Here is a 17,115-nt window from a genome sequence, read left to right as displayed (position 1 = left end):
GAGAAGGATTTGTTGGATCTTTTGTGATTTTAGCTTGGATTTCATCAAGGAGAGCCCGGGCAAGCGGCATCTTGACATCAATCCTGCCAAAAATCTCCTTATTCCATTGCTTGATTTCCTTTGACCTCTTTCAATTTCTGCACTTCTCTGAACATTAGATTTCCTAGGATTTTTTTGTTCCAGGCCCTTTCAACCCCTTGGAAAAAGGGACAAGTCATCCAGCCGCATGCTATGAAATCTAAAAGGTTTTCCTCCCTTTCTTTCATAGGGAACAATATGGACAATAATGGGCAATAATGGGGGAGTGATCCAAGGTACCTAGATGCTTGTAAATTGCATAAGAAGATGAGTAATTGAATAGCTATTCTTCATTTACGAGGGCCCTGTCCAACCTTCTCAGTTTTAAGTTTCCAGTTTTAGAGTTGTTGTGCCAGGATAAATTTTGGCCTGTAGCTCTCAGATCAGATAGAGAACAGGCATCGATGTAGAGGTTCAAATCTTCCATGTCTTGAGCAATAGGGTCAGCTCCTCCAACTCTTTCATCGTGGAATCTGGTTGTATTGAAATCTCCAAGGAGTATCCAGGGGAGGTTAATTCTTGAAGCAAGAGAGGTGATGGTTTCCCAAAGAACGCTTCTTTCAGTGCCTTTGTTTAGAGCATAAATAGCAGAGAATTGGAATTTGTGAGAAGTTATCAGAAATTCAGCTTCACTACAGATAAGTTGATGGGAGTCTTCAATGATGTTCACATTTACAATCTCGGGGTTCCAAATGATCCAAATTCTGGCTTTGTTGCAATGATTTAGGTTGGTATGGAAGTTCCAGGAATCGCAAAGGTCCTTCATATAGTTTTGAATATTTGAGGGGAAGGCCTTAGTTTTGAGAAGGCAGAAGAGAGGGGTTTCTTCTTTCATGATTAAACTATTTATCTCTTCCCTTCGAGATAGGGAGCAAAGCCCCCTAACATTCCATACGCCTAGAGTAATCATTTGTAATTGATGAGGAAGATGAGGGGGCAACCTCAGGTTGGTCTGCATTTATTTTCTTTGGGAGAATCCCTGGAATAGAATCTGGTTGGCATGATTTCCATTTCTGCTTTTCATCCTGTTGGTACTCTGAGAATTTTCTTTTTTCTTACTGAGATTGGTATGGTTTTTTTTTCCCTAATGATGCTGGCTATTTTCCCCAGTAAAGTGAACAATCACAGTTGCCTCTGCTTGGATTTCCTCTTCGGCTGGAATTGGGGGCACTTCCTCCAGAATCTCAAGAGGTTTCACTGAGATTTCAGTTGGTATTTTAATACAAAAGTGGCCTTGTTGGTATTTTACAAAGTTCTTTTGTTTACAAAAAGAAGCCACTTTGGTTTTGGAAAATGGTTTGCTCACTTCCTTCACAAAAGCGAATAGGCCCGTAGTAGAAAGTGGAGAAAAGCTTCATGTGGTTATATAGCTTTTCACTTCCTTAGCTTTGTGAATGAGAATTGGAGAAAGGGGGCCTACACGCATGAACCACCAAGTGGTCCTTGTGAGCTTTTGGCTATACCACACGCGCGCTGTCCGGCCCGGCTCGGCTCGGCCGGCCGCGCGTGTGAGCCAAGGTTTTTCCTTCCCCTACATTTTATTTTTTGTTTCTGTCCGTTTAACTTCCCTTTACCTCCGTCGTTACCTTCGCCGTTATTGATAAAATAAGCCGGCGTACCTGAAGTAAGCCGGCTTACTGGAATGTCAATTAACTGGGTAAATAACGGCGCAGTTCTCGGGACCGCCGGCGTTGTGACTGTTGGGGAAGTGTCTCTTCGGATCTGTAACGTTTTTTAACGGCTCTTTTCTTAAAGGTCATCTTTACTCCATTAAAGGGTGCATTGAACATACATGTTTTGGTTTATAAAAGAGGAAGTTCTCTGTGTTTTCTATATAGAACTTCACAACGAAAAACTACTGTTTTCTTATTGATTTCTCTATTTTACTGTAAACAGAGATTTCTGTCTTCTTCTTTTATTTTACGTATTTTGTTGGGCAATTGGAATGTTCGGGGGTTCGAATCTCTGAGATCGTGCAGTTCTTGGAGATCGACGGTGCGTCGGGTTGTTGTATCCTGAGGGTGATTGCGGGCAGTAATCTGCTGCAACATAATTAGTTTCCGCAGAGGCGCAAATTCACCTTAAAGAGAGCGACAAAGTCCGTACCTCATCTCGCCGCATAGTAAAAGGTTTCACTAACATCGTTTGTTTGATTGTTTCTGTTTCTCAGCAGAAGTCTGTTAAGCCATATTATTCTCTAAATCCACCACAATTTTATGGTGAATTTTTTTATCTCTATATAATATGGCATCATGCGATGAAGTTTTATCGGATTCCTCCAATCTGAATAAACCTTTTCGTTTTAACGGTGCAAACTTTAAGAGATGGAAGAAGAAGATGTTCTTTTATCTGTCCACGAAAAAGGTAGCCCATGTATTAACTGAAGCAAAGACATGGAGATCAGAACTTAAACCTACTCGTTCCGTCTTGAAAAACAGTGGAAAGAATTTGATTTCTTGAGTCAAAATTTTATTTTGAACAACCTTTCCGATGAATTGTATGATTTCTGTAGTGACTCTCAAGACTCTTAGTCATTTTGGGAAGCATTACTGAAAAAATATGATACTGAAGAGGCGGGTTCAAAGAAGTATAATGTTAGCAAATACTTTAGATTTTACATGGTGGATGAAATGACTGTTATATCACAGACCCATGAGTTGCAGCAATTGATCCATGACATTCTTGCTGAAGGAATGGTCATTAGTGAACAATTTCAAGTGGCTGCTGTGATTGACAAGTTGGCTCCTTGGTGGAAAGATTGTTGAAACTCTCTTTTACATAATCTAAAGAGCTCTTTATGGAAAGTCTTCTTGTCCGTCTTCGGATTGAAGAAGAGAATCGTAACCAGGATAAGAAAGAGGAAAATGTTAGTAATGTAAATGCTATTTCTGTTTTCCAAAGCCCAAACCAGAAACCGCAAGTGAATCTAAAGCCTAAAAAGAAGTCGATGAAGAGGAAATAAAACCAAAACCGAGTTACCAATAAGAGACAGAACCAGAACCTCAAAAAGAATAGTGATTATTCTACGGTTGTGTGTTACAACTGTGGGTTGAAAAGGCATATTTTCCGGATGTGTCGGCAAAAGAAAAGTGCATAAGTCACTCAGGCCAATGTGACTGAAGAGCCACTTGTGGCTATGATCATTGAGGTGAATGCCGTTGGCGGGTTTGATGGGTGGTGGCCTGACACAGGGGCTTCTCGTCATGTGTGTTTTGACAGAAGTTGGTTCAAGACTTATGCACCTGCTGAAAGTGGTAATAAGGTGTTATTGGGAGACTCTCACACCACTAAGGTACTCGAAACTGGGGATGTTGAACTCCTATTCACTTCTGGGAGGAAAGTGCTGCTGAAGGATATTCTTCAAACTCCTGAAATGAGGAAGAACTTAGTTTTTAGGTTTTTGTTAAATAAGCTGGATTTAAACAAACCATTGAACCTGATCAATACATTGTAACCAAGCATGGATCCTTTGTTGGGAAAGGATATGCTTCTGATGGAATGTTTAAATTGAATGTTGAAATGAATGAAATTTCTTCTTCTGCTTATATGCTTGATTGTGAGAACTCTTAGCATGCTAGATTATGTCACATAAATAAGAAGTATGTGCATGGTATGACTATACTTGGTTTAATCCCAAAATAAATTTTGAAGATTTTCAAAAGTGTGAAACCTGTAGTAGAGCAAAAATAACTAGAAAATATTTCAAAAGTGTTGAAAGGAATTTAGAGTTATTAGAATTAGTCCATACTGACATCTATGAGTTAGAAGGTATCTTAACCCGTAGTGGTAAAAGATACTTCATAACTTTCATAGATAATTTTTCTAAATATTGAATCATTTATTTGATAAGACAAAAGAGTGAAGCTTTGAAAATGTTTAAGGAATATTTGTTAGAAGTTGAAAACCAGTTTCACATGAAAATCAAGAGACTTAGAAGTGATAGAGGTGGTGAGTATGAATCATTAGAGTTTACTGATTTTGTGAAATCTCTAGGGATTATACATGAAACCACTGCTCCTTACTCCCCTGCCTCTAATGGGGTTGCAGAAAGGAAGAATAGAACATTAGTTGAAATTACAAATGCTTTACTCCTAAGTTCAGGAGCCCCCTTTAACCTATGGGGTGAAGCAATTCTAACTTCAAACTATGTTCTTAATATAATCACAAATTATAAAACTAAAGTGTCACCACTTGAGTAATGAAAAAATAGGAAACCTAGTGCAAGTTACTTTAGAGTATGGGGCTGTTTAGCATATGTGAGACCTCCTGATCTTAAAAGACTGAAACTAAGAATTAGAGCCTTAGAATATGTTTTTATGGGCTATTCTTTAAAAAGTAAAACATATAGGTTTCTCGACCTAAAAAATAATGTAATTGTTGGGTCAGTAGATGCTGAATTTTTTAGGACAAATTTCCTTTTAAATCTAGACATAGTGGGGGCACCAAAACTATTGTAAATAGTGGGAATACTAAACATGGTTTAGATGAACACACTGAATTTGAAATTGAACCAAGGCGAAGTAAGAGGGCTAGAATAGCCAAAGATTTTGGCCCTGACTTCTATGCCTTTACCTTAGAGGGAGATCCATCTTCGTTAGAGGAAGCTTTATCCTCTTCGGATGCTAATTTTTGGAGAGAAGCCATCAATGATGAGATGGAATCTTTGATGTCTAACCAAACGTGGAAATTGGTAGACTTGCCTCCAGGATGTAAAACTATTGGTTGTAAATGGATTCTTAGAAGAAAAATAAAAACAAATGGCACCATAGATAAGTTTAAAGCAAGGCTTGTCGCCAAAGGCTTTAAACAGAAAGAGAACATAGATTTTTTTGACATTTACTCTCCAGCTACTAGAATCACATCTATCACAGTCTTAATTGCAGTGGCAGCCATCCATAACCTTGTTCTCCATCAAATGAATGTAAAGACTGCATTTCTAAATGGTGGTTTAGAAGAGGAGATCTATATAGATCAACCTGATGGTTTTGTTGCCTTTGGTCAAGAAAACAAAGTGTGTAAATTGTTGAAATCACTTTATGGTCTTAAACAAGCACCTAAACAATGGCATGAGAAATTTGATAATGTTGTTATATCAAATGGGTTTAAGATAAATGAAAGTGATAAATGCATTTACTATAAGTATTTTGATTCATGTTGTATTATCATTTGCTTGTATGTTGGTGATCTTTTGATTTTTGGTTTTAACTTAGAAGTAGTTAACAAAACCAAAAGCTTGCTTATGCAAAACTTTGATATGAAAGATCTTGGTGAAGCAAATGTAATCTTGGGAATCAAAATAACTAGATCTGAAAATGATATCTCACTTGATCATTCCCATTATATTGAGAAAATACTTAAAAAGTATAAGTATTTTGATTGTAAACCTGTTTGTACTCCTTTTGATCCAAGTATTAGATTGTATTCTAATGATGGTGACTGGGTAAATCGAAAAAAGTATGCTAGTATCATTGGTAGTTTAAGGTATGCTACAGATTGCACTAGACCTGATATTACATATGTTGTTGGTTTGCTATGTAGATATACTAGTTGTCCTAGTATAGAACATTTGAATGCTATATCATGTGTAATGAGATATGTTAAACGTACTATTACTAATGGGATTCATTTTCAGAGATTTCCTGCTGTCTTTGAAGGTTTCAGCGATGCAGATTGGAATACTCTGTCAGAAGATTCCAAATCTACCACAGGTTATGTATTTACTATTGGTGGTGGTGCTGTCTCTTGGAGATCTAAGAAACAAACTATAATCGCTCAATCTACTATGGAATCAGAACTAATTGCTTTAACTTCTACTTATGAAGAAGCTACTTGGTTAAAGAATTTTTTATCTGACATACCTGTGTGGTGTAGACCTGTGTCTGCAGTTTTGATTCATTGTGACATAAGTCAGCCATTGGAAGAGTACATAACAAGTACTATAATGGAAAGTCACGATAGATCCGAAGAAAGCACAGTACTGTGAGAGAGTTGATATCCAATGGCGCAGTCAGTATTGATTTTGTGAGATCAGGTGACAACTTAGTAATCCCTTAACTAAGGTCTTATCAAGGGAGAAAATCTGCATCACATCAAGGGGGAAGGGACTTAAGCCCATTAATGAGTAATTACCTATGATGGATACCCAATCTAGGGACTAGAGATCCCAAGAACTAGATTTTCAATGGAAAAAATGAGTCATAGTGTAATTGGTGGACGGTGCCACGATCATGTTAAATATGATTTTATCTCGAAGTCCATCCCAATGGTGTAACCCAGCATGATATCCTGAAGCTTTGTGAGGTTGAGTATTTTACCCTTAATGAGATCTATAACTCATATGAGTGGAATGTCTAAGCTACATGAGCATCCTTGATAGACTCACCTACATGTTTGCTGGGAAGTGGGCCACTTCCAAAGAGAATGTGAGCTTAATTCTCTTTTGCTTACATGGACTCTGGGATGTGCACAGGGTTGTAATGTGCAAGCTTGAAAAAACCAATAGAACACTTTAGCTTCATGCATGTGGTGTATTTCTTTCTAGCCCCCAAGGATTTTAGTTAGAGACATAGTCACTTCAACTCCTGGCAGTTAGAGTACACTTACACTAAATAAAGGTTCAAGACATAGTCACCTTTATTATGCATGTTGCTTCGCCGGTTGCTCAACACAAGTTATATTTTATTTTAAATATTTTCTATTAAAATAAGTGGGGGATTGTTGGTATTTTAATACAAAAGTGGCCTTGTGGTATTTTACAAAGTTCTTTTGTTTACAAAAAGAAGCCACTTTGGTTTTGGAAAATCGTTTGCTTCCTTCCTTCACAAAAGCGAATAGTCCTATATTGGAAAGTGGAGAAAAGCTTCACGTGGTTATATAGCTTTTTACTTCCTTAGCTTTGTGAATGAGAATAGGAGAAAGGGGGCCTACGAGCATGAACCACCAAGTGGTCCCGTGAGCTTTTGGCTATACCACACGCGCGCTGCCCGGCCCGACTCGGCTCGCCCGGCCGCACGCATGAGTCAAGGTTTTTCCTTCCCCTACATTTTATTTTTTGTTTTTGTCTGTTTAACTTCCCTTTACCTTCGTCGTTACCTTCGCCGTTATTGATAAGGTAAGCCGGTGTACCTGAAGTAAGCCGGCTTACTGGAACATCAATTAACTGGGTAAATAATGGTGCAGTTCTCGGGTAAGCCGGCGTATCTAATCGTTGTGACTTTGGGGAAGTGTCTCTTCGCATCTGTAACTTTTTTTAATGGCACTTTTTTTAAAGGTCGTCTTTACTCCATTAAAGGGTGCACTGAACGGACATGTTTTGGTTTATAAAAGAGGAAGTTCTCTGTGTTTTCTATATAGAACTTCACAATGAGAAACTACTGTTTTCTTATTGATTTCTCTATTTTACTGTAAACAGAGATTTCTTTCTTCTTCTTTTATTTTACATATTTTGTTGCGCAATTGGAATGTTCGGGGGTTCGAATCTCTGAGATCGTGCAGTTCTTGGAGATCGACGGTGCGTCGGGCTATTGTATCCTGGGGGTGATTACGGCCAGTAATCTGCTGCATCAGAATTAGTTTCCGCAGAGGCGCAAATTCACCTTAAAGAGAGCGACAATGTTTGTACCTCATCTCGCCGCATCGAAAAAGGTTTCACTAACATCGTTTGTTTGATTGTTTCTGTTTCTCAACAAAAGTCTGGTAAGCCGTATTATTCTCTAAATCCACAATAATTTCCTCTTATATTTCTTCTCTGATGATCTCATGACGGCCTCCTAATTGAGTCATTTCATCCTTATCAGATACAACTTCTTCATTCTCTTCTTCCAGAATAGAGAAGCTATTCTTCAAATTGATAGTTTTTTGGGGGCTTTGTGGGACTCTGGATCTGCTAATAGGGGAAGAAGGTAGTTTTACCTTTTAAATTCTTTCTTGGGGAGTTTCAATATGGGTCTGTTTTGAGGAAGAAGTAACTAGTCTCCTTTCTTAGCTTTTTTCGACTCCCTTTGCGGGATTTTCTTTGGGCATGCTTCTGTAACGTGGCTGAAATTTTAAAAAGTTTGACAGGCCATTGGCTTCCAATCATATTCCACTCTCTGATTGTGAATTCTAGTGGGCGTATGAATTGGGATGAAATCGGGGTAGGTTGCTCCTGCTTCCATTTCTATGCACAGTCTTGCGTAGCTCAGACGAGTTGTCTCAGTGGTTTGGGAGTCCATGTACAAAGGATTGCCCATATAACTTGTGATTTTGCTTATGCCCAGGTTACTCCAGAATTCAAGAGGAAGAATTGGGAAACGCACCCATATGGGAACCGATGTTAGTTTTAGCTTCTCAAAAGGGATTCCTGGTTGCCATCTTCGGAGGATTAAAGGGCTGCCTGCATATGAGTGATCTCCGGATTCTAACACCGCAATGCAATCTTCTTCACAAGTGAAATGAAACAGGTAGAATCCATTGTTTAAAGAAAAGAGTTGGATTTCTCCCTTGGTTTACCACTTCCTCATAACGTTTTCTCTGAGGTTAAGGAAATAAGGCCTTCTTCCAATGAAGTAGCCTACTAAGTAGTTCTCCCAATATTTTCCCTATCTCAGAGATCTCGCCAGAGCTGAAAATAATTTTTTTGGCCCCTTCCTCTTCTTGCTTCGGTTCCATGAATTTAAGCTTAGAGATCCCAGCTTCTTTTCTTTTGCTAAATATTTCCATGAGTTTGAGCCTCCCATGGAGTTTTCTTTGATATTTAAGTCTGGGGAGTGGCAGGTGAGACTAGGGAAGTCAGCTTTTGGATCGAGGATCTTGAGGTGACTAGGGTGACTGGGAGCCTGTCTCATGAATTTAGCATCAAGTTCTAAAAATGATCCATCTTTTGATTCCCAAATGCTTTGGCGACCTTTTTTGAATTTGGGATACAAGTTCAAATTTACCCGTTTCAGCCAATTTTGTGTTCATTGGCGGGCTCGTGCTTTGCTCGCCTGGTAATAGTATTGACCGCGAGGTTCCCCCTGCAGAAACTTCTTTTCTATTTTTGTCTCTTGTTCCCCTGGTTTGATTTTCTTTGCTATTTTTGGAAAGTTCTTCCATCCTCTGGTAATCCTTTCCTTCCATGGTTTCTCCTGGTGAGCTTCCTGCAACTATATCATCATTTGTTCTGGTTGATGGGGTTAAGAAAGGGATGAAGTGACTTATCGTGGGGGCTGGAGGGGGGGTGTATTCTGCCATTGTATTTTTGTTCAGATTGCTAGGCTGAGGCTGAATTTCTGTGGGGATTTCTTAAAATTATCCTTTCCTTCCATGGTTTCTCCTAATTTAAGTGAATATTTTTAACTTGAAAAATCTATATTCTTGCTTATCATGATGAGTCTATAACTACACATCACCTCATGATAAGATTCTAATAGGAATTTTAAAAAAAAAGGGGGCTTATCATGCTAAACTTTAAACTTGCTTATTTTTCCTTCATGATAAGTAAAATATAAGCTTTAACTTACTAATCTATTATTGTATTACGAGTCATAGGGTAGATTAATATTGGTTTTATTCATATACTATGATATACCCTAAAAATTTGTGCTAAAATTGGAATGTCTCTTTGTTTTTCTAACACAGGCTTGATTTATATTAGTTTATTCGTTTCCTATGTTGATATGCTCCTATCATGCCAATATACTTTGGATTATAATTTGATTTTAATTGGTAACTCATGATAAGTAGTTAGGGGGGGCATCATATTCTCATTGTATATCTTGATGCTTTATGTATTGTGCTTAAATACTTAATCCTTCCTTTTTGCTAATGCCAAATGGGGGAGAATTTGTATAATTGATTAAATCCATTATCATATGCATTCTTGTATTATAACTTGTTAAATATAACTCATGCATATGTTAAGGGGGAGTAGTAATGATTAAATTGTCAATCTAATCCTCATAACAGTTTCCTCCCACCTATCTAATATAGGGTTCCCCATGGGTTTATTCAATTATCTTGTTTTGATGATTAACAAACTCAAATTGATTAGTCGTTTATAGATTGATCTTTTGCCTTGAGTGTTGTGCTTTAGATAGGTCCTACACAAGCCAAATCATACTAGCACACACATTGTTGGCCTATGCTTGAAGATGAACCAACCAATGGACAAAGGAGCTAGAGCATACTTGGACAAACCACACCTTGGAGAATCTACCAAGGAGAAGCTCAACAATCATCTTAAAGCATTGAACATACAGAGAAGATCATAAAAGCCAAAGCTGGAGGATCAAGAACCAATGCAAAGGTCCAAGGAGCTTGTACCACAACTTGAAGATGTCAAGCATGGAAGCTCAACCATAGAAGATCCCAGCTCAAGAGAGTTCAAGAGAGTGATAAAAAGGGTAGAATGTATTCCTATCTCTCTTGCATTTTCTCTTGTCAAGGCACATTGGTTAAACCCCAAAAACTAGTGAAAAATAAAATTTTCCAAAGAGACTACAACACACCCTTAGAGCCTAAATGGATTAGTGAATGACCATGTGGTGTTCCATCATTATGGGACCCTCATAACATTCCAATCTTCATAGAAAATGAGTTCTAAAAGCTTAAAAGAATTCAACAACAAATACAGGAAAATCTGCTATTTATAGGCTTCTCAGAACTCCAAGAATTATTCTCGGAGCTCTGAGCTCGGAAGTCCGAGAAATGGTCCAGGGAGTATAATTCATACTCTAGACATTTTCTCTGAACTCTGAGAAATAGTCCAGGAAGTGAAAATTCACTATCTGGCTGTTTTCTCGGAACTCCGAGAATTGTTCTCGGAACTCCCAGAATGGTAAAAAGTAAAAAAATATAGCCGTTGCGGCTGGAACGGCTAGTGGACTTTTTTACCCGAAAATTACCAGTTTGCCCCTGAAACGGTAATATTGAGTTGGGAACTTATATATACATGTTGTATGGTTTCAAAACATCAAGGAAAACATTTCCAACTCTAATTAAACCCTAGAAACACACTTCCAACTATTTTTGGGTTAATTTCTCTCACCAACCAAACTCATTGTGCCTTGATTTGTGAAAATCATTTGAAAGTGGTTTAGGCTTAAACTTGTTTATTTTTTGAGAGAATATTGTGAGAGCTTCATTGTGCATTGTAGCCTACCTAGAGGCAAAGATTTTATCTTCTTCGGAAAACGCTTAGATCTCGGCGGCGTAGGAGAGACAAGAAAGGTGGAAGGGTATCCGGTGTTAATTCCTTTGGGTGGGGCGCTTAGAACTCGGCGAAGTAAGAGAGTCATTGTAAAGGTGGAAGGGCTTCCTCATTGAATTCCCTTGAAGTGTAAAAGCCACAGAGCCAGGCATTGTGGAGGTCTCAATACTGGAAATCCTCAAGTGCGACCTTGAGTAGATTGGAGTAGGCCGTTGGCCGAACCACTATAAATCCTTGTGTCACTTGTGTTGGTATTTTTCTTTCTCTCTCACCCTCTCACTCTATTATTTGTGCTTGCATTTTACATAGTTAGAATTGAGTGAGTATTTAGCACTTTGGTTTTGATTCAATATTTGTATCTTGCTAACTAGGCTATTAATCACCTAATTAAGTTTGTTAATCAATAAGAGTTTTTAACTTATATTAATTTGTAATATTGTTTTTAAGTTTAACTACTTTAAACTTAATTAAACAAGAGATAAGAGTTGGGTGAAATTTTAGGAAAAGTTTTTTAAAAGGCAAAGGTTTTATAAATATCCTATTCACCCCCCTTTAGGTTGCCAAACCGAGTCACTCCTCGGATTTCAACGAGTCCCGGAGCACCAGTTAGGTTTTTCTCAATCTCTCTTTAGGGTTTTTACAAAAGGGAATGAATTTCAAAAATGATCTTATCCTAGGGGAGCAACCAGAAAGCCTGTTTTTACGCAGCACCCGCCTTTTCGACAACCAAAAAGCCTATTTTTATATAGCACCCGCCCTTTTCAGCAAACCAAAGGACACTTTGTCTCTCCAAAACTAAGCAATACTATGTTAATTGGAAAGTACGCAAAACGAAGAATCCAACGCACCTGACTGCGCGTAAATCCGAGTTCAAACGAAAAAGTTATCCACATTTTAAACGAACAGGAAAAGAGGCCAAAAACCACCAAATTCGCCCAGGGCAAATTTTTGCCGACTTAACCAAAAAAATATCCCCCTCCAAACTCTATAAATAGAGGGGAAGGGATAAGGATTTCTCACAACTCTTCACTCTCTCTCTCTCTCTCTCTCTCTCTCTCTCCTCTTTTTTTGGGTTTTCTCTCCCCCCTTTGTGTGATTGGACATACAACTTGCTTGGGTGTATTTCCAAGGTGAGACATATAACCCTGCTTGGGTGTATTACTGAAGCCCCAAACCCCTGCTGAAATCCAGAAAAAATCTAGTTAGCTTACTTTTTAGAAGAGAGAATGCAGAGAAACACTAGGTAGCTCGAATGGGGCGTCGGCACTCCGCCGAAATTTCGAAGGTTCGGAGCGACATCCTTTACTTTTATGCCGTTGTTCTGCCAAAAGCTCGGCAAACCCGAAGTGTCCTCTCCAAACCCAGTGCAGTTACGCTGCCCAATTCTCCCAGTAAAATAACATTAGTTTATCATCTTTCTGTAGTTTCATTTACAAAGTAAGGTACGAGGTGGTGACATCATAAGATCTTGGGTGCTCAAATCGCCCCCTAAACTTTGACATAAATCCCTCTACCTTTATTTTACTTTCTACAATTTACAGCTTTCCGCACTTTCCTTTACAAAGTAAGGTACGAGGTGGTGACATCATAAGATCTCGGGTGCTCAAATTGCCCCCTGAACTTATGATATAAATCCCACTAACTTTCTTTTACTTTCTGCAATTTACAACTTTCTACTAAGTAAGGTATGAGGTGGTGACATCATAAGATATCGGGTGCTCAAATTGCCTCCTAAACTTATGATATAAACCCCTCTGCCTTTCTTTTACTTTCTGCATTGTCTTTTTCCGTTATATTTGGCTACTCAATTGGGATCAGTTGCAATTCCCTCCTTGGGTTTGTGACATATGGTCTCAAACGGAACTAAGCCACAACCGCTTATTTTTGGTCTTTTTATAAAGTCACCTTTATTTACATCCTAGAATTAAGCATATCCACAATAAAGGATAAAAAGATAAATTATCTGATTCAAATCCTTCGAAAAATGCCAATTCAACTTAAGAGACCGGATTCGGCAAGAGGGGTGCCTAACACCTTCCCCGATTGTCATCATAACCCTTACTCAGATATCTGTAAGGGCCGTGCCTTAAGCAAACAGGGCAAAATATAAGGTTCTAGGCCCAGAGCAAAGGAACCCCTGATTACTATTCTTCCAACGAAATTTGAGTCCTTACTCATTTCCATGGAAGAATAGACACGGGTCTTAGGCCCTAACCTAGGTGGCGACTCTGAGTTTCTCTAACTTGTGAAGTTCGGACTACGGTCCCGAGTCCGCAAGTAGCGCATATCAAATAACACTCTCTTGAGAACCCGATGTGGTGATCCCCTGGCGTCCTACGCAACATAGGAAAAAATTGACTCCAACAGATACATTGGGAATACCAAAATATTAAGTATTAACCATAAGGGTATTTTGGGAATATAATAAATTATATTGGAGCTTTAATCCTATTGGATAGGATTGGATTGCATTAATTTAATTGCGAATTAAATATAAAATGCAATGGGAATTTAAATTGGATAAGTGGACCCACATGGGAGGAATTTGGGTGGGACCCATGCCCACATGCCTCAAGTGGTATGCCATTATCAATTTAGAATTCAAATAATATTTAGAATATTATTGCTTGATTTGTTTGTCTAAATTAAAACAACACATGTGATGAAAATGGAAAGGGAGAGGGAAAGAAAGAATGAACAAACAAAATTGGAAACTTGGGAATCACATGGGGCAACTAAGGGTTGCTTGGGCAGCAAGAAAGCCACCCTTGGACGTCCCATATGGGTTTCCAATTTGTGGGGTTGCTTGCTTCCAAATTGGAGCTTCCAATTGTGGCTAGTTTTCATAGTTTTTGGGATTTCTCTTGAAACTTTGGATTGTGCATATGGAAATTGAAAACTCTATAAATACAAGACATATTGCTGGAGTTTTCTACAGCTCTTCCATAATTCCATGTGATGAAAATTGGTAGAGACAGCCCAAAGTCTTTCTCTTCTTCTTCTCCTTCAATTCCATCAGAGTTTTGTCTTTTCTAGGTCAAAGAAAAACATCCAACCAAGCTCCATTGATCTAAGCACATATTATCATATTATAATCTGATTTAGATCAGATTATAAAGTGAACAAAGAGTTGTACACAAGATCCTTTACACAATAAAAGGAATCCATCGATTCAACTTGCGGTTTCGCATCAATTAGATCGCTGGCGAATTTTCGAGGAGTAGATCAAGCAAACGAGTTCTTTTCTACATCTAGGTATTTATATTTGAGTTTATTAAATCACAATAAAATCAATTAGTCCCCAGGAATCCTTGGTTAGAGCAAAAATTTTGTTCTACACGATTTATTCTTCCGCTACGTATAGCGATTTTGGTTGGGGTTTTACAACCAATCTAACACCCAACGTCGCACCTACTTTCTTGCTTAGGGTCCACTACTCAAGTGACTAGGATAAGCCACTCCATGACATGTGCATGTAGGGAAGACCGGTGCTGGTTGTGTACTGGATGAGATGTCCAATATAAACCCCGACCATAAACTTCTAAGGTCTGCAAAGAACTAGGATACCATATCTCCTTGCTCCCTAGGATCATTGAATCCTTAGCATGTTTCTCCACTTTGCCACCTAAGGATTAATATGTGTCTAATAATAAGCACATCACACATTCAATAATTTAATTATCCAATAAATGTCATTAAATGAAACCTTTATTATTATTTAAATGACAAGATATATGAAATGTACTGGCTTTTAGGGCACTATGTCTAACAATCCCCCACTTGCCCTCAAAGCGAGTCATGCATATACCTCTATTAAAGATGTCAGCTATCCTTAGATATTGACAAAGGATGTGCTTTCACTTCGAGTGAAACCTGAGTTTCTTTGCTTGAGCACTTTTCCCCTTCGTTGTGTCCAAACTATGTAATGTGCCTCCCAAAAGAGTGAACAACCTGGAGTCCATACTAGAACTTCTGCAGCAATACTGCTTTCTTTTCTCATCATATCTCATACACCAGTATACTCTCCCTTAGTCGTGGGGTCCTAGATGGTGTCTTGCTTGAAACTTCTTCAACTGTTTAGCCAAATGTAATATGAAAACTCTTTCATGCCATCAACACCTAATATCCATGTTGGTGTAACCAAGGATGATCTTATCACCCTACCATGGTCCTAACAGTAATGCTTAGTCCTCGTGTGGAACTAGAAAATATGCTTTACCATTGTACATTGCTCATAACTGGGGTCAAACCAAAATCTGTTGACCACTTTCACGGAGTGACAGTCATTTAGCTTGGTACGTAGTATGGCCCACATCAGACTACCCACAACAGATACATGGAGACCGATGCTAATCCTCTTCTCTTCCTCAAATGTTTCAAATAAACATCATCTTGGAAAGCCTATTTCCATACTTAAAGGAAATTAACCCTTTCCAGGAATCTGTCTTACTGAACATAGCCAATATCCCATCCAATTCTCCTTGGACATCCTTAACATTCTATTTATGCTCCTTAAACTCTTTATGGTCCCAGAATGTAGGAATGCCAAATCCTTCCTCGCAAAGCTATTGGAAAGTTAGATCCTGTGCAAGACAATATCTCTATACCATTTCTAATGAGCTGGACATTGTCTATGAACAACAGTAACATGCATCACACCGCTCCCACTAACCTTATTGTAAACAGAAGCCTCCTCCAAGATTTGTGAGAGGCCAAATTCTTTGACCGGTTCACCAAAACAGAGGCTCCAACTGCGAGACACCTGCTTCAATTGATAGATTTCAGTAACTTGCACACCTTTTGATTGCACTATCTCGTAGCCTCAAAACCCTTAAGCTGGCACGTATATCTTCCTGAATGTTTCCATTCAAGAAGGTAGTTTTGATATCCACCTGCCAAATCTTGTAATCCTAGTGCACTATTATCATCCATAAAGTCCTAATGGACTGTAGCTTGGCTATAGGCGAAAGGTTCCCTCATAGTCAATACCAGTAATTTGACTATAGCCCTCTTGCCATTAGCCTAGCCCTATAGGTCTCCACCTTTCCATTTTTGGTCCTTCTTCCTCCTATAGAACCACCCGTATCCACCATGTTCCAAGCTCTTTGGTAGATCTATTAGTGTCTGAAATCCCAAAGGGCAACACAAGAGGGGGTGAATTGGGTAATTTAAAAAAATTCTTAAGCTACAAGGGAGTGTGAAATTAACCTAGGTTATTCTAACCCTTGTTCAAATAATATTGCAAGTAAAGGAAATAGATTACCAAACACCCCAAAGAGAGAGAGAGAGAGAGAGAGAGAGAGAGAGAGAGAGAGAGAGAGAGAGATGAGGAGTGAGGAGACTAGACAACGATGTGTAGTGGTTCGGTCACCAAAGGACCTGCTCCACTACCCAAGTACTTGGTCTTTCCTTGGGATTTTCCTCCACTATTGTGAGATTCTACATGCCGAATCTTCGAGCTTTAGAATGAATGCCACCTCCAAAGGAAGCAAACTCTCTTTGCACAATCTGCCTCCAAGGTCATTAACCCTCTTCGCACACCGCCTTAGAAGGAATAACTCATTTCTGCAAATACAAGAAATAAAAAGGAAGAAGAAAAACTCTCAAGCCTCTTAAAGGCAAATACACAACTCTCAATGCTCACAATCACTCCTAATGATTACAAATCAATGCCCTATGGAGTGCCTCTTGTAAAGAAATAAATGCACAAATTGAATGCTCAAGATGTTATTTTGAAGGTCTAGGATAGGATATTTATAGCCCTAGCAAAGATATTATCGTTTGGGGGCAAAACCGTAATAAATGAGCCAAGAAAAAGCAAGTCGCTCAAGCCCCAGTGACTATTTTGCCAGACAGGGGCGGTCGAC

The 17,115-nt window shown here is 38.7% G+C and overlaps 1 protein-coding gene across 1 annotated transcript; it reads right to left on the bottom strand.

The window, feature by feature from the left end:
- Nucleotides 1–361: 361 nt before the first annotated feature.
- LOC143857047 (uncharacterized) lies at nucleotides 362–988 on the bottom strand. Its single transcript, XM_077367319.1, has one exon. The coding sequence runs from the start codon at nucleotides 986–988 to the stop codon at nucleotides 362–364; it is 627 nt and encodes a 208-aa protein (XP_077223434.1).
- Between the last annotated feature and the right edge of the window lie 16,127 nt (nucleotides 989–17,115).

Source organism: Tasmannia lanceolata, unplaced genomic scaffold (genome assembly GCF_043159265.1).
Source record: "Tasmannia lanceolata isolate RefF3 unplaced genomic scaffold, GAP_Taslan_0.1 ptg000024l, whole genome shotgun sequence".
In the NCBI taxonomy this organism is placed as follows: domain Eukaryota; kingdom Viridiplantae; phylum Streptophyta; class Magnoliopsida; order Canellales; family Winteraceae; genus Tasmannia; species Tasmannia lanceolata.
Note: the sequence above shows the minus strand (reverse complement) of the source record. Positions and strands in the feature narration are given on the sequence as shown.

What these genes read in the sequence shown, in the direction of transcription:
- LOC143857047 (XM_077367319.1), bottom strand. Translation starts at nt 988, where the DNA reads ATGATTACTCTAGGCGTATGGAATGTTAGGGGGCTTTGCTCCCTATCT.